This window comes from Triturus cristatus, chromosome 2_1, assembly GCF_964204655.1.
Source record: "Triturus cristatus chromosome 2_1, aTriCri1.1, whole genome shotgun sequence".
Classification (NCBI taxonomy): Eukaryota; Metazoa; Chordata; class Amphibia; order Caudata; family Salamandridae; genus Triturus; species Triturus cristatus.
In genome coordinates this window covers 413,488,295-413,513,550 of record NC_140581.1, presented here as the reverse complement: position 1 = coordinate 413,513,550, position 25,256 = coordinate 413,488,295, and the positions used below count along the sequence as shown (strand labels likewise).

The 25,256-nt window shown below is 43.5% G+C and overlaps 1 protein-coding gene across 1 annotated transcript in view; it reads left to right on the top strand.

Annotated features, from left to right (window-relative positions):
• SREK1IP1 (SREK1 interacting protein 1) overlaps window positions 1-25,256 on the top strand; it is a 160,128-nt gene that overhangs the window by 115,667 nt on the left and 19,205 nt on the right. The window contains exon 4 of the mRNA XM_085631686.1: window positions 21,394-21,469. Coding sequence (XP_085487812.1) covers window positions 21,394-21,469 — 76 coding nt within the window. The remainder of the gene's footprint in view (window positions 1-21,393; window positions 21,470-25,256) is intronic.

Sequence of the window (25,256 nt, the reverse complement as noted above, 5' to 3'; positions counted from 1 at the left end):
GAGAGGTATAATGGTGGACGAGATATGGAAACTGTAGGGAAGCATAATGGAAGAGATATGGAAACTGTAGAGGCATAATGGTGGAAGAGATACAGAAAATGCGGAGAAGCATAATGGTGGAAGAAACATGGAACCCCACCACCACTCCCCTCAACGCCTTGAGATCCTCATGGGTGAGTAGCGCGCTTAAAATTCCCTGATTGATTGATTGATGGAAACTGTAGAGAAGCATAATGGTGGAAGAGATATGGAAAAAGGCAGACTGCAGAATGGCCACATGGCAAAGAGATGTAGATATAATATGCAATGATTACATACTTCTACACTCATGAAACTGCATCAAAGTGTTCAACCACATCCTCCAGTATGCTTCATGTGGTAAAGGGTGAAATTCGAACATCACAGTATCGGTGCATACAATGGTTTACTCCATGCTCACTGAAAGCAGGTTTGAAAAAGGATTATACAAGCTATTCATAGTGGCATTAAATAACCGAATTTACAATTTAATTTTAAAAATGCTTTTACCATTAGGCACATTTTAGAATTATGTGTTTTATAATGATGGTAAAAATAAAACGAATCAACCAACTGGAAACACCAAGGCAGATCACTTTGTACCCGGGTATTACCTGCAGCATTTCATTTGTGTGCAATTAAGACAAATGCAGGCCAGGGTACGGTATTGTCACAATGTGTCATGTCTCTGTAATTGCTTGGGTGTCTTAAGTATGACGGTCTGTATATCATTATGTCTGCCGGACCCTTTTGGTTGCAATGATATAAAGTGGGTGTTGGTTGTCCAAAACACATAATATCCAGAGCCAACAGGTGAGCTGCAGCATATAATGTTTTTTCATTGTGTACTGACCATGAATCAGTTTCTATGGTGAAATCGAATGGATGAAAAATGGGTATGAAGGAAACTATGCATTTTTCAGTTGTTCCGTTGTTACTGATTTTAGAAATAGTGGTTATTTGTACAACTCTGAATTTGGGGGTTACCCATGCTGTCATGTAATTGAGAGGGTGTTTTGCACAATGTGTTCTTTCTTACACACTGGTTTATGTTTAGAAGTCAAAAAAGGGAGTAAAATACAATTGATAATCACATTTGTTTGTTTCCGTTCGTCTCCCAATAAAAACAACGTCGAACTTGTATGACTTGACTTACGACCGCTGCAGAAAATGCCTCAAAAGGCAACGTAGAGAAATCTAAAATTTGCTTTGAAAATTGGCCCCTTATGAGATGTGGGTAGCTAAAGTATTTGAGCCTGGGCACGGCTGCCACCAAGGGAGGTTTCCAACCCCCAATATTTCTGAAACGTAGAAGTCCAGGGTGGTGTGACTTGTGTGGATTCCATTACTTGCTCTTACCCAGAAATCCCTGCATGTGTCAAATTTTTGCAAAAATCACACATTTTCCTCATGCCTCTGTGAGGGAGAGTTCTAGAGTCTGCTAGGATCCACAAAATGCCTACCATTCAGCATTCGCACATGCCTCCATATTAAGCTGTACCCCAATGGTGTGGCTGGGCCAATCACCAACGACAGCAAAAGGTGAATTTGGGGAGAGGATGTAGCCCAACAGCTAGGGCTGTTGATCTCAAATCTGGGGAACCGGGTTTGAGTCTCGGCAATGACGCTCAACATCCTGCGTTTCTGGGCAAATCACTTAATCTCCCCGTGCCTAAAAAAAACATGAATGTGTCCTTGTGTAACGCAACTCTGCTCATGTAAAACACTCTGATACCTGATACATTTGGGTCAAGTTTGTGCTATATAAAACTAGGGGGGGGGGAATGAAAAGCGTGACCATATGAAGTAAATGTACTATCTTCATTATCTTTGCATAGTCCATGGCCTTATCCACTCTTGTCTCAGGTAATGGGCTCAACTACACTACTGGGGGTACCCTTTTTATCAGAGGAAGTGTGAGCACTAAGTGGAAGCAATTTTGTGGATCTCTGCATGTTCCTGACTTTCTCTCCCAGGAATTTGAGGGAAGCGCATGATTTTAGCCAGTGACAAAAACTCTTACCTTATGATGATATATATATTTTTTTAATCCCTCTGGTTCTTGCACCAGAAATATTTTCTTCTACCCCTGGTGGAGGAACCATTCACATCTACCTCACTCTGAGGATAGTGCACTCACTGTGAAGGGTTTGTTTACCTAACTTAAGTGGTTGACCCACTGTACACGTTTTGTTTCCCTGATTCCTTTCCCGTTGAGCCGATGCCTATATTTTGAGAGCTTGCCCATATTTCTTGGGAGCTTCTTAGAGATTTATTGATCTTTGTGTCACCTGTTACTAAAATGTGATTAAGGTTATAGCATTAGTCACTGAAATCATGTTAGGTGGGGTAGCTTGAGATGGCGGATAAGGTTTTCAAGAGTGTGATAAGAATGCCAGCTGGAGGAAAGCTAGGTAGGTGCTGGAAGCGATAGAGGATCAATCGAAACAGAATCTGCTCTGACAATCAAGGGAGGGATATGAAACTTTGTTGGAAAGATTAAACTACTGCATTCAGTGGTGGAGAGGTCAATTAATCAAACATAAGAGGGAACAAAATGTATGTTTCGTGATTATTATTCAAAATTGTACACTTGGAAAAACTTGTGTGCCCTTAGTAGAATTCTTGCAAGAGGTGACCTTATTGCAGGTGGCTCCAGCATCCAGGCAGATGGACCCGGTCCAGGATCAATAGAAGGACTTCCTAGACATGGCAACTGGGAAAACACAGCATTATGGCACTTATGGAGAGCGCTTTGCCCTAAGACTAGCTGCACAATACGTGGTGGCTTTTGAGGTTGGTTATTTGCCCCCTTCTACTAGCAAGGCCTTGATTTTCTTCTTGCCTAAACCCAGAAGGGACCCCAGGAGGGGTGGGGGATAGGGGAGGTCTCATTTTAGGTCTAGTTATATACTAAACACTGCCTACAAATGTTTGGGAAATGTATTGATCAAAAGGCTGCTGCAACTGCCTAAACGACCCATACAGACCAGGATGGTTTCTATCCAGTTTGTTGTATTTCACTGAATATCAGTAAGCTGTTCCAGGTGTCTGAGGAGATACCCCTCGAGAGACCAGGTTCCGCTTTCCTGGCCCTTGACCTGGAATAGGCCTCTTACACCCTGAGTTGGCAGTATTTGCTTCAAATGCATAAAAAAACGACATAGGGCGGAACATGATAATGCGGGTCACATTCCTTTACTCTAAATAGACTGGCGACTAGGGTGTGCACAAGCAGAATTAGGTAATCTTCATACCAAGTAATCAGGCTGCATTTCCGACAGCAATGGGACCCTTGGCTGCAAAGTAGAGGGAGGAATGTCAACATTGTGGTATCCCACTGGCAGACATCATGATGTTGTATATTTTGGATATAAGAGCCAACCTTGCACTGATAACTACATCCTTGAAAGGATTTTTGAACAATGTTTGTATTGGGTGTGTACAGGGCCCTATCAATCCAGGCCTATTGCGGGGATGAGTCCATTCGGAGCGTGTCAAAACTAAGTGGGAATCCACCAACTTTCAATATCTGAGATTGAAGGCATACTACTCAGAGATGGATCTGCTGGATGGGAAGTACAGTGACATTGTGATCCCAGATCTCATGCTGGAAATCTCTGCTATTGGCTGTGACAGGCTAAATTGCATTAGCCAATATGGTGAAAATTCCTCTCTCCTTTCCTATTTTGCTACCCTTCTAAAACTGCTACCAGAAAGGATTTTAAGAGATCTATATGTGCCCTTGGGAGAGCTAATCTGGGGTGTAGGTAGGCACAGGGTGGTTCTGGCAAAACCGACACTGCTGACGACACAGGACAGCCTGAAAGCACCAGATCTCAAGCTACGTTACTCAACTGCAATCTGCGGCCTGTTGGTTGAGTGGTTGACATCTTACAAAAATCTGCAATATTGCCAACCAGAATGATTAAGGGCTGCTTTATACTTTGTCCCTTCCTGCTTTTAGGGTAGCACTTAGTTTTTCCCCAAATGGTGCAGATGGTCCTGGGATGTTATCAGAGGGTACTACATGGGAGATAGCACAAGGGTCATAAAACTGTTTTCTATGGCACTCCTGAGGAAGACTGGAACCTCGCTAGCAGGAGTGAGGGATTAATGGTAAGTAGATCTAGGCAGGGCATGTATTATCTCCTACGCTGATGATACACAACTCATCCTCTCCCTGACAGACTAGACAATCGCTACCAGAACCAACTCTACCAACTGCATGACCATGGTTGCAGACTAGATGCGAACCAACTGCCTGACACTCAACTCTGACAAGACGGAAATACTGGTCTTCGGCAACAAGAATGCCCCATGGGACTTAAACTGGTGGCCGGCGGAGTTGGGACCAACACCCACAGACATTGCAGGAAATCTAGGGATCATCCTAGACAACAAGCTCAACATGACGGCTCAGTCAACGTACTGAGCACCACCTTCTTTCTCACCCTACACATGCTGTAAAAGATCCTTAAATGGTTGCCTGAGAACATCAGACGGACTGTCACGCAAGCACTCATCAACAGCAGGCTGGACTATGGCAAAACTCTCTCCATTGGAATCTCCAAATAATTCCTACACAAACTCCAGACCATCCAGAACACTGCCTCAAGACTCATACTCGACCTCCCATATGCACCCATATCACACAGCACCTCAGGGAACTTCACTGGCTCCACATTCACAAGTGCAGCCAATCCAAACTTCTCATGCACACTACACAACACAGGACCAGAAAATCTGAACAGGTGCATCCGCTTTCACCAACTCACCTAACACCTATGCTGTGCCTCAGTCTCTCTCACACACACACTCCCCGCATACACAGAAGCAAATCTGGAGGTCTCTCTTCCTCCTACTTCGCACCCAAGACCTAGAACAACCTTCCTCAACACATTAGAGCCTCATCCTCAATTCTTGAGTTCCACAAGAAGCTGAAGACCAGGCTCTTCGTATGAGAACCTTGGGGACCACACACCTGCCCAAGCACCTGGAATACCCTCTTGGGCAATTAGAGTGTCTATAATTCAGCATAACCTAACCTTGACAGTTTATGGAACCAAACCTTAACTGATCCCTAGTAGGTATTTCGTAATGCTAGGTTGAAATGCATCCACTTTAACTTCTTGCTTATGGCTTGTTTGACCCCAGAGAAGGTCAATAAAATGTAAGCTTTGCAATGCTCGGAATGTCCTCATTGCTGGATAACTCATTTGGGGATGTTGCTCTTTATATGAGATTGCCTGTAAATTAGAATATTGGAATACAATAACTAATGTGTTGACAGTGGTGGTGGGGTGCAGGGACCTCTACAAGTCCAACTGTTATATATTACAGCTATTCATTGCACAAAGGAGGCAGGTTCAGTATCAAATTCCGGGATCTTAAAATGTTATCAACCAGATGACTATTTACAGTGACCAGGAAGTCACAGGAAGCTCCTCCACTGCACAAATGGAGTAGTGTATTTATACGATGGGCATTGAGCACTCGCAGCCATCATGACAAACAAAGCTTGCCAATTGTTACTATTACACCGGGCACTTATGTCTCCACACTATCACCATTCCTTACCATACTAGGTTAACAGGGGACCTCCTAGCCATGAATTCTCCCCTGAAGCACGTGATGTAACATGATGCACCAGCCATGGCGGGCCTCATCTACACAAGTCTCTTTACTATTATTTAAGAGAATCAGTGGAATGCATATACGCTACCTTGTAAGGTTCTGATGAGCTCTTCAATCTATAGGCCGAAATGTATCGACTTTCCACGGGAGTTTATCACATTAATCCATTTACAAAGCAACAAATAAAAGGAAATGAAATATTCAGACTGCTAGTAGAGTAATGCAATATCCTTGGATTACTGTTCAAACTATCTCAGGTTGTATAACAGACAAATTTAATGTGTTGACACCCTCCTTTAAAACCTACACAATAACTCTGCAGTTTCCTCCTCTATTGTGGAAAACACTTTTTGTATATATTTTTAATTCACATTATGAGCTAAATAAATTGATTATGGTGATAAGAAGCACAATTGACTTGTCAATAGCTTTTTTGCTTAAAAAGCACTATGGACAGTAAACCACAGTTTTTAGAAAACACTGTAATTAATCATAATGCTCAAACTGTGTTAGTTGCATTTACAGTAATGAGACTTTCTTTATTGTAGATCAAAATCCCTTTATGTTCAATTTGTCCCTCTAGAGAACTCCAATTGTGTGCAATTATGCTCAGCCCTGGTTTGGCAGCGTTATTCGGGCTCTCTCTTATAACTAGTATCCGGAAGAAAACAACGGCACACCAATGTGATTTGCGTCATATTTTCACAATGTTAAATCTCCATGTTGACTATGTTTCGGAATGTACGTAAAAAGCCTTTATTTATTAAGCCCAGAAGACATTTGTGGAGAAGTGGTTCAGACTTGGGACTAGACCAATGCCCACTCCTCCTAAATATTTGATAAATGCTTTAAGTGAATTGTAATTATTAAATTGAAAAAATATAGATGGGTTAGCTTTACTAAACGAAAATTTGGATAGATTTCTGAATTAAGGATTCATACACTATAAAAAGAGGCGATGTCAACAAATCAAGACTACGCAAAAAATATGTGGAGCCTGGTGCAACAAAGAATGCAAAAAACATTACCAAAAACCCGGTAATGTAATATTAAAGAATGTTATGAGTTTTTTTTCTGGAAAAAAACAAAAGAAGGGATTGAAGTGTAAACTCGCCAATGAGCACACGGTCATATTTCGTTTAGGAGCCTTATAGTCTTTCGTTGGTGGATTAGCTAATACACGCATGGTCCTTAAATGGAGATTACGAAGCACATCAACCCCTGGCTAAGCAAATAGGTCCACCTTTACTGTCAAAGTTTGGCTTTGCCAATGTTTGTGAATAGGTTTTGTGAAAGGAGACTAGTTTCAGTGTGTAAGTGCACATTATGCAAGAGCAGAATGCCGTCGCTCACCGAAAGATAAGCCAATAGATTAAATAAACGGTCTGTGTGCCACAGGTTGTATGCTGTGGTGGGCGGAACAAAAATGTGAATGACATTCCCATACAGACCAGGATTTTATTAGGGAATATCAAAGGCAGAATATCGAAGGGTCAGAATATTGAGGCACAAATTAGCACAGACGGAGGTAGGGATATTGTATTCTTAACTCCGCAGCTACATACCTTGAAGATGTATATAGATAGATCTAGATCTCACCAAGGTACCAATACTGACTTACTTTTCGATATTTTGTCACTTAAAGTTCTGGTCAGGATTTTGTGACCCTTTGTTATTTTACACTCCTGACCCACACTACAGACAAGTGGGTGAAAAGAGCTGGCTGAAAGCCCCTGTAATTAAGTGTTTGTCTCAAAAAGGTCTTGGCTAACGCGAGAAATATAGATCACTTGTATGTCATTTGAAATTTAAATTTACCCTAGTGGTATTTATAGGAGATGGTGTTCTTAATAAGGACCAAAGACAAGATCAGCCATAATAATCAAAACATAATGGGAGAAACTAAATACTCTTTGTAGCAGTGTACTAAGTCTCGGGGGGGGGGCAAGGGGGTCAGGTGTAAGGAGAAGGGCAGGCATTCTTTTTTGTGCTACAGTAAATGGATTCATTCTCCACCACGCGTCTAGGGATAAGATGGTGGTACTTATGGGGAGCTTGTGGACACCAAAAAACGAACTTCCAAGGAGGTATGAAAGACTGTTACCCTGTAATGTTACTGAATTGTAGAAACATAAAAATAACACAAACAAGAACCATTCTTAAGTATGTGTTATTTGTGTCCTCTGGGAGCAGTGTTCTGTGGCATGTTTACAATTCTTTGTTTAAATTGGTACTTGTATCATATGGAGAGTTGTGATTATAAATCTACATCTGTGCTTAGAATTTATTGAGGACTATCATCCATTTAGATAACCTGCCAATAACTACATAACATGAACAAGATAATAACAAAATGATTTGTATATTTGCAAGGGCAGACATAAGCTGGTCAGCAGTCAGGACACAGACGTGTGTCACTGATGTTGAACGAAAAAAGAAGATTGTGGGATTTACTACTACAACTACGTGAATTGATGTAAACTAGCCCCAAAAAGACCCAGAAAGCAGATTGCGCGGGTGTTTTATTATTAACAGAAATCCAAAAGGCCATCTAAAAATGGAGTGCAGTTAACCGTGCCTGAAGGTTTGTTTCAATTTGGACACATGAAAGACTTCTTTTATGGATGCTCTCCATCTAGACAAGTTTTGGAAATTCATATACTCCTTTCGTTTGAAGAAGTCTCCAAAATTTTAGGGACTCCTAAAAACCTGCAGATGATCTGCATAGCCATTTGCTTTTTTTTTCTTGGGTAAGCTTGGCTGTTGTGTTTATAGCTTGTGTGTAAGTGGCTGGTACAGACTGTCATGGTTGCATTTTGCATTCCAGTTTGGAATGTAACTTCTGCATCCAGCCAGTTGCTGCAACAAGTCACATAGAGCTTGACCTTGATTCCTGCGTGTGGTGCTAATGCTGTATAAGGCAATTAATTACTCAATCCTTGCATGCAAAGTACTTTACAAATTTGGTGCCTCTACAGACTGTTGATTTCGCGTTGTGTTTTCATAATCTCAGCACTTTGTTTATGGATTTACTGTGAGTACCGTTAAATCTAAGTCTGTCTCCAGCAGAGCTTTACGCCTGTTCATCCCAGGTCTTCTGACCTGCACAGGGACGTGATTCATCTTTTTTTTTTTTCTTGTTAACGTTTTGGAGTTATATTTACAGTTGGATGTTGCCGTTCAAATCGTCCACAATCTAAGCTTGCGCTTGCCCTGTGAACTTTGGGGCCCTGGCTGTGACGTCTTGTGCGTGCTATGACTAAATGTGCACGCTACCAGCGTGACTCCATATTGGTAGGAGTCCCTTTCACCTTTGAGTGTGATGTTCAGCCTACGCTTTCTCTTCTCTCACGTTTATCGAGGCACAGATGCGCAGATTACAGGCAGCAATTTTAAATGCACGTTTGTGAGGATTCTCTTCATTTTATTAGGCCGTTTTCTTTGTCAAAGGATTTGATGGGTAAAGTACTTTTAATTGAATTCTATTTGGCAAACGTTTTCTGCCTTGCTTCTATTTCCGCTTCCTGTTATTGCTAATACTGGTGATTGTCCTATTTCCATTTGTACTTCACTTTTGGATATACATTATACTAGTCCCGCTTTGGTCACTATACATTTTTAACATGTGCACACAGAATTTCTCATTATCCTGGCCACAATTTTTTGGCCAGCTGGGGGATGTGCTGCGCATGAAGTGGGTGGAATGGAAAGCTTTTAAAAAAATTATATCGAGACAATGGATGATCAAGGAAAGATGTCGGCAGGGCAGAAAAAACATATTTTTCTACATTGTGTTGGACCAGAAGGTTTAAACGCTTTTATGCAAATTACTAAAGAAATTGGTTTTGGTTGGGTTATTGCGGATTTTGACTGATATGTTTCTCCCAAGGTTTGCATTGGTATTGTGAGATACACATTTTTTCTTAGGCAACAGGAGTCTAACGAAAGCATTGATGATCATGTGGCGGCTCTTAGAACGTTATCCTTGGATTGTAAGATGGATCATTGCAGGAAGATTTGATCTGGTATCAAGTGGTTATGCATGTTAAGGATGCATCCATTCAGGAGAGGTTGTGGGTAAATGGTGATGCTAACTTACAACATGTGTTAGCTTTGGTTAGAAAGGCCGAAATGTCCAGTAGGAGTGCCAAAGTCGTACAATCTGAGTCAGGAGTTAAGCATGAATAATGTCTGAGCAAGGTAAATAGTGAGTCGCGCTCAAATAAAGGTGTGGTTCATAAACAAAAAGAGAAGTTGAAGGAAAAGTCAAAAGATCAGTCTAAAACGGTTCTGAAGTGTTTTAGGTGTGATAGTAAATCACATCTCGCCAATAATAAGTTATGCCCTGCCGTGAAGCAGAAATGCTCGATTTGTGGCATGTTGGGGCATTTTGGGAAGGTATGTAGGAAGAAATTGAAACAAAAAGTGATGTGTTGAGGATAGTGACATCAGTGATAAGGATTCATGCGATTTGCTCACACTCGGTAATGTGAGGTTTGTTTTCAATATTAAAGACCGTGAAGGTAATAAAATCCTTAACGTAGATGATGCTGAGGTACAACAGAAACCCCTGTGTGACATGACCATTGGTGGTGTGGACATACAAATCTATTCAGATTCAGGTTCTCCTTATTCCATTATTAATGAAAGTGTACCTAGTTCACAGAAAAGTTAGGTACTGTACTTGAGGAACCAGATAGCTCTCCCAACTGATTATCTGGAGAAAGGATAGACATGTTGGGTTTTCGTAAGTTAGTTTTCAGATTTAAGAACCGTGAGAATGTGGGGAAACTATATGTTGCTAAGAAAAGACCCTCAGTTTTAGGGTGGTTTGATCAAGGTGAACTTGGTATATTACTTGATCCCAATAGCCCTGAACCTGTCATGGTGTTAGACGATGGTGAGATTATTGGGAAAAACATGCTTAAACAATTTCCTGGAGTGTTCTGTGACAAAAGTGGAAGATTGACAGATTTCAAACACAATATTGTTCTTAAAAAGGATGCTTACCCTAGAGTATTTAAAGCAAGAAACAAACATATTATAGTCATAAAGGAGTTGGATGCTTTGGTTGCAGAGGACATTATCGAAAATATAGAATCATCTAAATGGGTTTTTCCTGTGGTCATCACCAGACGTTCCAATGGAAATATTCGTTTGTGTATAGATTTGAGATATCTTAATAACAATATTCTCATAGATCAAATTCCGTTATCCCGTATATCGAAGATCCTTTCTTCTGTACAACCATAGACCTTTCTGCAGCGTATCGCCAGATTGTGGTGCAGGAGGATTGCAAAAATTATACAGCAATTAGCACTCTGTAGGGTGCTATTAATACAAAAGAATACCTTTGGACTCGCGCTAGCCGCTGCTGTCTTTCAAAGACTGATGCATTTTTTATTTGGTCAGTTATTTAATGTTCAGTGTTTTCAGGACGGCATATTTAAAATGTGAAGGATAGCGACGAACATGACCTGGTTCTAGAAAAAGTTTTGGAAATGCTGGACACAAGGGGTTTAACTGTACATTTTTCCAAATGCAAGTTTGTAAAGGATTCTGTGACATACTTATGTCATGTGTTATATATGGATGGTGTGAAACCAGAATTGGTTGAAGCTATACTTGCTGCACCTATAAGTAAAGATGATGTAAGATATCATTTCTTGGGCTTCCATAATGTTTTCGCCAAGTACAATAAGAATTTATCTTGTAGAGTTTTCCAAATTAGACAACTTCTTAAAAATAAGTGCAGATTCGATTGGTATGGAGAGTGTGAGAGAGACAGTTCAAAGATGTTAAACGTGCCATTGCTGAAGCCACTACTTTGTCTGGATTTGATCCAAATATCCATAGTGTTATCACCACTGATGCCAGTTCCAAGGGTTTAGGGGCTTTTACCCCAAAAGCAGGAAGGTGGTGGTGAGGCTATCATTGCTTATGCTTTCAGAGCCCTTACCGAGGCAGAAGATAAAATTCAGTAATAGAAAGAGAGACGTTAGCCTGTGTATGGGCTCTAGAACACTTTAGGGCATTTGTTTGGGGTAAACAATGTGATTTGGGAAGCAATCACAAACCTGTAGTCTGACTTCTCGCCACAGATGGAATGATTAAAGCTTCTGCATGTATTGCCAGAATGTCGATGAGGCTGCAACATTTCATTTATAAGATATTTTATGTTCCGGGTACGGATAATGTGTCAGCAGATTTGTTTTTTTATTGAGAATGCCTCTACAGATGAAGGTGAATTAGGGTGATGCATGGGAGGATTTTCATATTGCTCTAGAGTATGATGAAGGTATTCCCTTCATTGAGAAACAAACTTGGTTGGCAGCATACACTAAAGATGAGACTGTACGGAAAGTCCTCGCATATATTGAAGATAAATGACCCATCAAGAGCTCATTAAGTTCTGATTTAACGTGTTTTGGGGAGGTATGAAATGAATCATCCTTGGTCAAAGGCATTTTATGGAGAGGTGACAAAGCTGTGCCTCCGATAGAGTTGAGGAAATCTATCATCATGCAGTGTCATGTGGGCCATGGAGGTATTGTTAGGACTAAGCAGTTTGTGAAAAATATTTTTTTGCTGCCTGGGTTAGACATGCGGGTTGAACGTATTGTTAGAAACTGTGTTTGTGCCACCGCAGGCAAGTCTCTTAAAACATTGAGACCCAATATGAGTATGCCTTGTATTCCAAGTAATCCTTGGGAAACTATTGCTGTAGATATATGGGCCCTGTTGGTAATTAATCTATGTATGTATTTTCAGCCATCCATGTTTATTCTAGGAGGCCTGTCATCAAGATTGTTGCCAGAGTGGATACTGATGCTGTGTTTGGTTTTTTTGGACAGTATTTTCACAGAAGGGATTCCTACCCAAATTACCAGACAACGGTGTACAGTTTCTGTCTCTCAAAGCGAAGAATTATTTTAATAGATTGGTTTTGAAGCATCGCACTATGTCCTTGTATAATCCCAGTGGGAACGGCATGATTGAGCGCTTTAACAGGGTACTCAAGGGCGCTGTTCATTCTGCTGGTGTGAATAAGGATGATTGGGAGTTACAAATTCACAAAACGCTGTGGATGTATCACACTACTATTAATGAAATGACTGGATGTACCCTTTTTGAAATTATATGAGGTAGAGTTCCTAGGACTAAAAAGAATCCTTCATGGTTGGTGGAAAGTTCTAGCACCAACATAAATTTGAAATCTTTGAGGCGCTAGATTAAGGACACTTGATTTGTACAAGTCTATTTATAATCGTAGAAGAGGCTCTAAAGGAGGCACCAAAGTTGTGGTTGGTATGTCAGTCAAGGCCAAGAAACCATGGAGGGTTAAAAAGGGAGTTAGTCAATTTTTAGGACCTTTGAGGTGGTGAAAGTTTTGAAAAATGCTGTAAGGTTAAGCAATGGTAAAGTTTGAAATCTGAAACGCATTGCTATCCTCAGAAAAAAAAAAAAAAAGTTATGTCAAACCTCATTGTGTTAATGATGATATTTGAAGTGACACTGATTCTCTAATTGAAGATTGGGGGGGGGGAGGGGGACTCCTTCACAGATGTGATACAGAGCGAGTCTAATGAGGATGGAGGGAGTAGTTGGGCAGAAAGAAGTTTGGAGAGTTTTCAGAAAATGAAACCTGCATGGATGTCCGATTATGCTAAGTTTTATTTGGAATTTCTTTTGCTTATTGCCTATTTTTACTTTATACATATTTAGTCTTTCTAACTTAAGGTTTATTTTTCTAGGATTTTACTACATTGTATATGTTTTGTTTAGAAAAAAAAAAGTGTAGGATGTTTTGTGTTTATAGCTCGTGTGTAAGTGGCTCGAACAGGCTTTCATGGCTGCATTCTACATTCCAGTTTGGAATTTAACTTCTGCACCCAGACAGTTGCTGCGATGAGTCATAGAGCTGGATGTGGTTGGTGCTAATGCTGAATAAAGTACTTAAATACTCAATCATTGCACGCAAAGTACTTAACAAATGTTTATTTTTATTTTTTTATATATCTTTTTATTGATTTTTGATAAACACAAACAAAAATCGGCATTTACATTTTCTTCACAGACCTAATTGAGTATGGCAAATACATTGGATTTATAGCAAGGATAAGTGAGTCCAAACTAATGCATATCATATACTCATCGGTGATGCTGGGTCATCATCTGTAGGGATAGTCGGCGCGACACAAATATCTCCTCTGTATGAATTCCATCTCGCCCATACTTGTGACCATTTCCGAGGGCACCCCCGTGCTACATACACAGTCTTCTCCCGGAACATGCACCAGTCCATGTTACGTTTCCAGCTCGTGGCATTAGGGGTTACAGTCCCTCCCCACATCTGCGCTATGTTCCTTTTGGCGAATGCGGTACCAAGTGTGACCCATAGTTTCTCTGCCCCTACTAGGTCTGTGGGTTCCTACACATTTAGCAAACATCTTTTGGCCTCTGGGTTTATAGTTTTGTGCAGGACTTCACTCATGACCCTGTGAATTCCTCTCCAAAATCTCTGAATGTGCCCACATTCCCATAGGATATGCATAAATGTGGCTACCTGCCCACAGTTACGTCTACAGTTAATATTGTCTCCCTGCCTTATGCGGGCCAGCTGCGGCCCCGTAATGTAGATTCTGTGGAGAATTTTCAGTTGCACCAGACGGAGGCACGCAGAGATTGCCACCTCTCTGGGAGAGGCCACCGCTTCATTCCATTCTTCGACATCCACCAGGAGGCCGTCAGCATCCCACACCTCACGTAACTTGGTTAGGGGGGTCTGGCGCGTTGTTGACAAGTTTCTTGTAGGTCAAGGAGATGGCCTTCTGAGAGAGGAGCCCATCCAGCAGTTTGTCTTCCAGTGGGGAAGAGTCAGGTAGAGGGGGCCCTCCTCTGATGGCAGTTGTCAAGGCATGACGGATTTGGAGATAGTGGAAGAACTCTGTGTCTGCGAGTTCATATTGCTGTTTTAGTTGGACAAAACTGAGCATCTTCCCCCTCCTCCGTAGGTCGCCCACTCTGGATATGCCAATAAGGTCCCACTTGTCAAAACCCTTAGAGGAATGAAGCCCACCCAACTGAGCCGAGTCCCACAGGGGGGTCGCAAGCGTCAATATACGTTCCCATCCTAGGCTTTTGTTGACCGCATGCCATACCTGGACCGAGTGTGACGTGGGCCCAGTTAGGCATAGGGTTTTAGGATTACCGTTTTATGTTGGGGATACTGATACCACCATCATACCAGTTGAGAGTCAGTTTATGGAGCGCAATCCTCGGTCTCCTGTTCCACAATAGCTGCCTCTGTAGGCCTTCGATTTCTTTAAAATAACGCGTTGGGACGGGGTAGTTCTGAAGGGCATAGAGGAATCGGGAGAGCGACATCATTTTAAAGAGAGCAGCACGCCCAAGCATCGAGAGTGGAAGCGCTTCCCAGGTCGCAACATCCCTCCGCAAACGCTGCAGGGGTAGAAGCAGATTTCTTTCATACCTGAGCCGAGCGTCCGCTGTGACAAAGATCCCTAAATACTTAAAGCCCTCAGACACCACCTGTCTCGGACAGTCTCTTGGAAGAGATGGAGGTTCCCCAGATAATACATACAAGAGAGATTTTCCCCAGTTGATGGAGTAGCCCGAGAACCTCCCAAAGGATGATAAGATATCCAAGACACATCTGAGTGATTTTGCGGGGGAAGCAAGGTAGAGCAGAATATCCTCTGCATAAAGGGAGATCCGATCTTCCCATTCCGCCGACCATCGCAAGCCCCTAACCGATAAGTCCTGTCGAATCCATGATTCCAAAGGTTCCAGAGATAGAGCAGGGGCGATAGTGGGCAACCCTGTCTGGTTCCCCGACCGAGAACGATGGCTCCTGAGCGTTTGTAATTGTCCACAACCTGCGCAAGGGGAGCGGAAAAAAGGAGCCTGACCCATGAGATGAATTAAGGGCCAAATCCGAATTTTGAGAGTACTGCAAACAGTTAGGGCCACTCAATCATGTCGAAGGCCATAGCTGTGTCCAGAGACAGAATGACTGCATCCTCCTGTATCGTTCCAGCTCTCTCTATCACCCCATGCGCCCGCCTCAGATTCAGAGCAGTATTGCAGTGGGGCATAAAGCCTGATTTGATCTGGATGTACAAGGGAGCCGAGCACTCGTGTAAGACGGGTGGCTAGAAGTTTAGCTAATATCTTCGGTTCAGCGTTTATCAAGGAGATAGGTCGGTAGGATGCGCACTTGTCCCTCGGCTTGCCGCCTTTGGGGATGACTACAATTGATGCGAGCCGTTGGTCTGGTGGCAGCTCTTCCGTCTCTTTACAGTCTTCGAACATGGCGCACAAATGTGGGGCCAACTTGTCGGGGCACATTTTGTAAAGCTCAATTGGCAACCCGTTGGGGCCCATCGCCTTGCCTGGTTTGAGAGCTCTAATTGCTTGCGCAATTTCGTCGTTGGTCACCACACTGTCCAAATAGCTCCGGTCATCATCCGAGCGAGACGGGAGTCCGATATCTTTAAGGAGGTCAGCCGAGTCCGTCTCTCCGAAAGACGACTGCGATTTATATAATTCGGTATAATGTGCCGCAAATTCCCCGGCTATAGCGTCCGGTTATGTGACCCTTGCTCCCGAAACGGTCATAAGTTCGGGAACAATGCGGTTAGCTCTCTCCCTCTTATCCAGCCAGGCGATACGTTTCCCTGCCTTGTCTCCCCATTCATACACTCTACTGTCTCTCGACCTCCCCAGGTCTTAGCGCGTTCTGTGGCAAGGGCCTTATACTCATCTGTTTTTAATCGCAAAAGGTGTTCGGCGTCTAGGACATCCGCCCCCCACCCCACCCCCCACCTCCGCCTCCTGGCGCAATATGTCTTTTTCAACCTCTTCAAGCTCCTTAGTGTTTTCCTTCCGGACCCCAACCACCAGGGAGAGGGCAGCCAGGTTCTCACAAAAATAGTGAGCTATCGCTTTCTGCAAGTCCCTCCTCACCAACAGGTTACTGAGATACCATGGGTTGATCGGCGCAATAACATCAATTCGGCGATCCCCAAGTACTATTCTAGTCCATACCGGCGAGTGGTCAGATATGCCCCTCGCCAAATGGCGGACCTCTCGTATATGGAGCAACTGAGAGGCTGATAAGAGCAAGTAGTCAATGCGGGAGGAGCTGTGATGGGCTCCCGAGAGAAAAGTGTATTCCCTGTCCCCGGGGTGGAATGCTCTCCAAGCATCAGATAGTCCGAATGCCTCAGTAAAATCAGGAAGCCAACTATTCGAGGGTCCCTTGGCACGTCGGTGCCGACGATCCAGATCCCCGGATAGTACCGCATTGAAGTCGCCTCCCACCAGGAGAAGGCCCTCCGGCAAAGTAAGGAGCAGCGTGCCCAGATGTGTGAATGTTTGCGCCTGCAGTCCCGGTGGTGCATATATCGATATCAGGTTCACCATTCTACCCTTCCACTGCACAGTGATTGCGATACATCTCCCACGTGGATCTGCCTGTATAGATTGGGGCGAGAAGGGAAAAGAGGCCTTTGCCATGAGGCCTACCCCCCGCCCCCCCCCCCCTGATATTCACTGGTAAATCTCGAGTTTGCTAAGAGCTTGTATCCCCATCTATTTAGGGCTTTGCACATATTCCCCACCAGGTGTGTTTCCTGAGGGAGAACCACTTCCGGGCAGTGTCTTTTGCTATATTGCAGAACCACCGTGCGTTTCACCTTATCCCCCAGCCCATTAACGTTCCAACTGAGCAGAGAGAAACGTTTATCCCAGTGTGACTACCAAAGTGGAGCCTAACCTCACAATGAACCCATATTCATAACCATACACTTTTTTAAAGCTGGTTGAACAATAAAAAACAACTCCAATCCCCCAAATTCTGTCCCAACACCCCCCTCCCTGCATCATGGGCAAGAACCAGCCCATCAACAAACTTTGCAGAGTGTCTGTCGCCCCAGAACTAGTAACACAAAGTAACTGTGGGGGATAGGGATCGTGCCCGCCCACCCCCCCTCTCCCCCCCTCCCCAAAATACAAAAAATACATCACATCAGTCCTGTTTGAGGAGACCGCCCCAGGGCAGCGAGTAAGGATATACTGCTTACATCGTCAGCATTGTTCAAGTCCGAAGTGAGATCTCTCCCGCCGGATCCGCTGCAGCACCTCCAGAGCTCCACAGGACACAGCGCAAAAGTAACCCACTTTCAAGCCCATATAGCACCCATGATGTTGGTCACCGGGCTCAGCGTGGGGAGTGCTCTCCGTCATCTCTCATGCGCTCCAGTCAGTCCGCCGCCACCACTGGCCGATCAAAAAAACTGGTTTTCCCATTCGCCTCTATCCGAAGCTTGGTAGGAAAAAGCATAGAATACTTCAGCCCTTTGTCTCTCAAAGTTTCTTTAACCGCCAAAAAGGATCTTCGTTGTCTCTGGACGGCCTGGGTGAAATCCGGAAAAAATTTAACAGTTGAGTTCTCAAACTTAAGTGGCGGCGAGTTCCTAGCATGTTGCAATACCATATCTCAGTCTCTGAAATTCAAAAGTCTCGCTCGGATAAGTCGAGGGGAAGCCCCAGGTTTCGGTCGACCCCGGCACTCGATGAGCACGCTCCACCACAAAAAATAAAAAAACTTGGAAAGTCCCCTCGGTTGTAGATGGTTAAGCATCAGGTCCTCAACGAATAGGTCCGGCGTCTCCCCCTCCGATTTTTCCGGAACGCCTATGATGCGGATGTTGTTTCCCCGCGAGCGCCCCTCATAGTCATCCAGCTTACTTTCCGCAAACTTCTTGAAGGTGTGTAGCGCCTGGACCTCGGACTGTAACTGTGAGACGTCGTCAACCAGACTCTGAGTAGTTCTCTCCAGCGGTTTAACTTTTTCTTGGGTTTTAGCAAGATCCGCTCTAATCAGGGTAATCTCCACTGTGATGGTATCCGTGCGTTGTTCCATGGAGGCACGTACTCTTGCAATGGCCTCCATTACATCTTTCAGGGATATTTCAGGGGGCGTACTCTCCGCCCCTCCAGCAGACGCCAGCCTGGCCGGTTGCTCCGGGGTCAAGGTCTTGGGGCATGCATATTTGTCTAACTTGCTCTGTTGCGTCGCTTTTGTGCCCCTACTGCTTGCCATTGTGGTGCTGTAGAGGGCTGAGTAATTATAGGCACCTTTGTCCACCGTGCTCCCAGCCGGGACAGGCACCGGAACGATGCTGACCAGTTCGGGAGGAACCAAGTCTATAGAGCATACAGCACTGTTGTGTCTCTTGAGGGTTCCCAGGGGTTAGGGTGCAGAAGGAGTTTTCTTCGTGGGCCTATATGCCCAGGGCTCTCCAGCATCGGTCACACAGGGCAGCTAGTAATGTAGCACTCTTTTCCCGGCCCCCACTGACAGCATGCAGGGCTTGCACCAATCTCACTCCGGCTGGTTCCAGGAGGGATATGTGGACTCTACGGGACAGATACCACACCTCCGCACCGCCGCTGCCCCCACTTCTGTGCTCTGGGAGTGCAGTCCACCGTGACCCCAGCCGCCGCCGCCGCTATGTGTGGTTAGCTGATCCATGTGAGAGGGCTTGCCTCTTTATGACTTTCACAGTGTCTTTGCCTCTCTGAGGCCCCAGGGAATCACACTCCCGATAGAGGGTGTCCCAACTACAGTCGAAACTGGCATTCGACGATGCAGCACTGGTCCTCCGCCCCCACAGACAACCTGCAGGGCTCACCTTGATCTCCAACCGGTTGGCTTGGGTCCGGACAGGTGGGCTCCTCGGGCCAATCCTGCACTGCTGCACCTCTGTGCTCTGCGCTGCTTTGCTCCGGGTGCGCTGCCCCCAACAAGTGCCCCGGGGGGGGCGCGCTGCACTTCCGCGACTCGCCGACCAGGCCGCAGGCCGCGACCTCGATTTGGTGCACGCCCGCCTCACTGCACCTAGCAATCACTCCAGGCCGTGGTTCTTGCCTGCGCGCAGGCCGGAACTCGCCGCGGGCCGTACTCCGTCTTCTTGCCACCCCCGACTATGGCGGGACCATCGGAGGATGTCGCGGCATCCGGGGCAGTCTATCCCACAGCCAGGACACGGATATTTAGGGCGGATGGAGGGGTTAAGGGGCTAGGCGATGTGGAGCTCTCCTAGAACGCGGCCATCACGGAGACTCGTGTAGCCACGCCCCCCAAATGTTTTATTTTTTTAAACTGAAATCCGAAAAGCCATTTTAAAATGAAGTGCAGTTAACAGTGCCTGAAGGTTTGTTTTCATTTGGACACAGGAAAGACTTCTTGCGTTGATGCTCTCCATCTAGACGAGTTTCGGAAATTCCTATATACATTTCCGTGTACACCTTTTGTTTGAAAAAGTCTCCAAAATGTTAAGGATTCTCAAAAACCTACAGATCTGCGTAGCCAAGTTTTTTTTTTTTTTTGTTTGTTTTTGCATTGATACGCTTGAGTTTCAGAATTTCCTGGATCTGCACTTACCTGCAGGGGACCATGCTCCACTGAGAGAATTTAATGTCATTGTTGCTCTTTAATGCACACAGTTTTTGAATATTTAGTGGCGGGTATCCTGTAACAGTCTGACCACACACACACACACACTATATGTTATATTTAGCTGCTGGGATGCACAAAAATAGCTATAGAACATTAGCAAACCCTACAATCTATGGAACATTGGCTCAGGTGCGACTAGTCCACCATGCCACAGTTGTACATACTGCACCGCACACAACCTGGAGCACTGACTTGCAGACTGGTGGAACATTTATTCTGGAGCAATGTGGGTGGCCTCCTCCCTGGCCAGCAGTGCGGCCTCTTGTCAAAAAACTAGAGGTAAGGTCTACATTTGGTTACCTTGTACCCTATCAGTTTTCAAACGGGTACACTGGGGCCAGGCCAGGGCCGGCTGTTAAATGCCCTCTCTATTCAAGTGAGCTTTCCAATCGGAGGATTAAGTGGACTTTCAGGGCCATAGCTCAGGGAAGCCGATTCCAATTTCTTGATTGCCTCAGCCAAGCCACATTGTATAGATTTTCCCATAGCCTTTGACTGTTTACAGTTTCTTAATGACGCATACTGGCCTTGCAGTCATTTTGTAGCCAAAGTATACATCTTCAGGCTACGCTGCGCACAGTTGTTGGTTCAAACATATATTAATTCGGGCAGGTACCCTGCATCAACAGTATCCGTTCAAAAATGTTCCAAATTGGAAAACTAATTCTCTGCTGGAAACTTCAAACTTAATATCAGCGTGTCAGAAACAACAACATGGCATCACAATAGTCTTTGTATCTCATGGGGTTGAAGATTGTAATGGTAGGTTGTTACCTCGTGTAAAATGTTTTTAGTATTGGTAAAGTTGAGCTATGTGAGACTGTGTTCACGAACTGTATAATAAACTCTGAGATAAAATGCCTATCAAAGTTGTTTGCTCGCTTTACTTAATAAAAGTGAATTCTGTACACCATAAATATTGAAAACCTTGAAGTGACATGCTTTGTCGGCGACAGGGTTCACAGTGCTCTGATCAGCTCATACTGAATACTTACATGTGTATCATATTTGTGTATCTGCACAGCGCACAATCTTTACAACAAAGAAGACATTCACCTAAACTAGCACAGACATTTTGGCTTTGTCAATGCTTGTTCGTAATGTATTTATTTTATGCTCGTATTTTATAGCTTGAAAATTGAAATAATTCCTACATTCTTCCTATAAAAACCTTTCTTTTAATCTAATAGATACCTCTGCGGAGAGTGATAAGAAGCAAAAAAGAAAAAGCAAAGAAAGACCAAAACATAAAAAAACAAGAAAAAGGTAACGATTGGTTCTTTGAGCATTTGATTTTGTTTTTAGAATATTAGGGTATTGCAAGTAATGTGTGTAGTGTTCATGCCACATAACAAAGATTGAGTGGTGACAATCACTTTTACCAGAGATGAAACAGTAATGAAGCAGCTTGTTATGTGTGAGGCAGTGATTAATTATACAGTGGCACATCTAGTATAGTATTGATGGTGCGGCTCATGGTGGGGAACAGAAAGGATGTTTTTAGCAAATAGTCTAGGTGTAACTAGCTCCGGCAAGCAAAAATAGGCCTGGCTCATTTTCATTTATAAGCCTTTGTCAAAGATGCCGTTTATTCTGTCAACCAGTGAAACTGAAACATTATGGAAGTGTCAGGCATGCTCAATTTCTGTTTAACAGCAACCCAGAGGCAGCAACATTCAAATTCCAGTGCAACAGCAGGAAAATTGTACAGGATGCATTCTTAAGAACCTTAGTAGGTCTACCCAAATAGATTTGACTTCTTCATGTTACAAGATTGAATTGTCATCCCTGCTCTAGTTTTTCAAATGTGCAAATGGCCATCCCTGATTAGATAGCTAGCAGATGCTGTCCCGCAGGGACTTGGTAGCAACATACCTTAGAGAGATTGGATATGTTATTCCAATTTTTGATCCATAGGTGTGAAACAATGTTTACATTAGGAACTTTGCAAGGGTATTCGGATCTATTTAAATATTGAGAATTAATGTCAACTTGGAACTCCAGGAAATATCTACACAAGATTAAAGAAAATAATGTTCTGCCCTAGCTCTTTTTGACTGTGATGAGAAGCCAGAAGGTAGGTACTCAAAGTAGATAGTTAACTTTATTTACCACAGATTGGTATGCACGGCACAACCACAGGCACCTCACCCTGCAGTAACTGACATCCATGGAACACCCAGATACCAACCTTCTATGGTGCTGAGCTAACAGGAATAAATAAGACAACAGTCTCTATCACCTTCCCCCCTTTAACGACCGGAAAAAAAGGTTAAATGGAAGGGTAAATATAAAATATAATGGGAGAAAAGGAATTGAATGTGCCACCTAAGATCAGAAATGAAGGCCATAACCTTCATCACAGAATCTTTGTACTGGTCAGGCATGCGCTTTATGCTGTGTGAGCATGTACTACATGACTATGCCATATTCATTTGAATCACAACCTCTCCCAAATGAGAGCACACAAAATCAACCTTGTCATGTGGTATCAGAACTACCATATTCTTGTTCCACACTCTACTGTCATTAGGATGCACTACTTTAGGTGAGAAGCGGACAACTTGAGTGGGGGGTGAAAAGTATAGTTTTGCCCTTCTTCACTCTGACCCAACAACCTACTATCCAGTTTTCTTCACTCTAGCCATTCTGCACTTTCGTCCTCACATCTATCACTTTGTTAAACAGGAAGGCTCAACAATAGATCGGCCCATCCATTTTCTGTTAAGTTTAGATCCTGGTGCACTCCCCCTTAAAAGTACAAATGGTGACACATATGTACTAATGTTGGGTGTTGTTCTATAAGGCCATAGCATATCTTCAGCTGCCAGTCTCCAATTAAGTCTGTTTACTAGAGCTAACGGAAGTTTCCAAACTGTTCCACCACTCTTCTTCGCCAAAAGCTCCCTCCAACCCACCTTAGAGATGAATGTTCATGAACACCACCTTTTTATCATCATCCTCAAACTTTTCATTCAAGTCATACAAATTAATTCTAGATAAACAATCCACCACTACATTTCTTTTCTTTCTGGTTCATATTCAATCTTGTAATTTGTATTTTTGCAAAGAAATTCTGGGTGTGGCCTTTCCCCATCCCTTGTGCTAAATAAGTCAATAAAATGCCTGTGGTTCTTCCAGGGGACAAATGAACACCCTCCCCCCCCCCCCCATGTAAGTATGAAAAATTGTGCCCCGTACTTCTTGATGGTTGGATATGTTGATTCAGCCCAATGGAATGCCCTGGATTACCACTTCTTCTGTACCATCAGCCCTCCTTTGCTTGAATAAGGCTCCCAATCCAGCGTTTCTAGCATCTGTCATAATTATACCTGCATCCTTGGTGTTGAAAGGTAAAGGGTCCTGCAGATACTATGTACTTAGCTAAATGTATTCTAACGCTCACTACTCAACTCATATGTCACTCCTTTTTTAAGCAAACTTCTTAATAGTGTTGATTGTTCCGTGAATTGCAGGGCAAAATTTGGTCTAGCCCATAAACCTTAAATTGGTCCTTATTAACTGGAGATAGGACTACTTTCATCACCCTCAAAAATAGTATTTTCGGTTCTATGCCCTTCTGGGATATGTGGTTTCCTCCTCAAACGTGCACTTCTCACTTCTGTTGGTTGAAACCCTCTTCTGAAAGCCTTGTATTACCTTCATTAGCCTGACATGCGCATCAACGTTACTGATATACACCAATATACTGTCCTGAAAATACACAACCCATTGGATCTTCTTGAACATCTGCTTCATTAACCTATAAAACACTGAGGATGCTGACAATGATCCGAATGGCATTGGCGTAAAGTGGAACACCTCCTCACGTATAACACAAGGGGTCAGATATTTCGTATCTTAACTCGCGATCACTTGGTGATATTCAACACTCCAATACAAAGGTATGAACACTGCTGCATCCTCCAAAGTATACAGCATTTCCGATATGTTTAGCAAAGGCTCCTGATCAATCCAAATGTTGCGATTAAGATCACTTAGATTTACATAAACGTAAGGAGTTGTCACTCTTATGAAATACTGGGGCCCAATATTCTGACCCCTAAGTGGGCTCTATAATATCAAGCGTATACAGTTTTTCCAACTCCATGCACAGATCGTCTCTCAGGGTCAAAAGTACTTTCCGCACCATTAGTGTGGCTCCTTTTAAAAAAATTATCTTGCATTGGAATCCCTTTCGTTTGCCTAATTGTGTTGAAAGCACATCTTGAAGCTTACACAGCCACTGGTTTACCAGTGTTGCACTCATACAGCTCAGTTTGGATTTGGAAAATCACAAGGCTGGAATGATTAGGGTGTAATATATTGGCCGGTTCTCCTTGATTATTCCCACCTTACAAATTAGAACCCTCTTTTGCTGTATACAGCACACTCCGTGATGATTACAGGCCCCAGCTAGGCCCGCAAATACAAGGGTTCGCCCTCCTGTAACGAAAGCTAGAAGGAAGTTGGCACGGAAACTGCAAATACAAAGACAGAATTTATTAACCCTTAAGGGTGGTCCTACAACCTACACAACACTCTTCAGTATTGCATAGAGTAGCACAAAGAACTTGCGTACATGGTCCCCTTTTATACACAACAGAGGGGCTCATAAGTGGTTGGATACAACATAGAGCAAAATTCATTACCATTTATGGACATTTTCGATACAGGATCAATATGTGGGCGGAATTAACAATTTCCTGAGCCCGCGAAAACATGGTCAAACAAGGACTAACTGATAACAGATGTGGTCAAGTCTGGGCATGCGCCAGACGGACAAAGGAGCTATTTATAGACTGTTACTAGGCAGATTACAAGAGCAACTAGCGAAAAGGTAGGACTCTTCTCGTGCAACGCACGTGGAGACATGACAATACAAAATGGAGTCCGCACATTAGTCAACATAAGACAAGAAACACATTTTAACTGTAGAGAATTCATGTCTTCAGTGAATGCTTAATCATATCGCTGTTTTAATTTTCAACAGACGACCCTTTCAGCATTTACTGAAGACATTCGGCTTATTAGGATAATCATCATATATGTC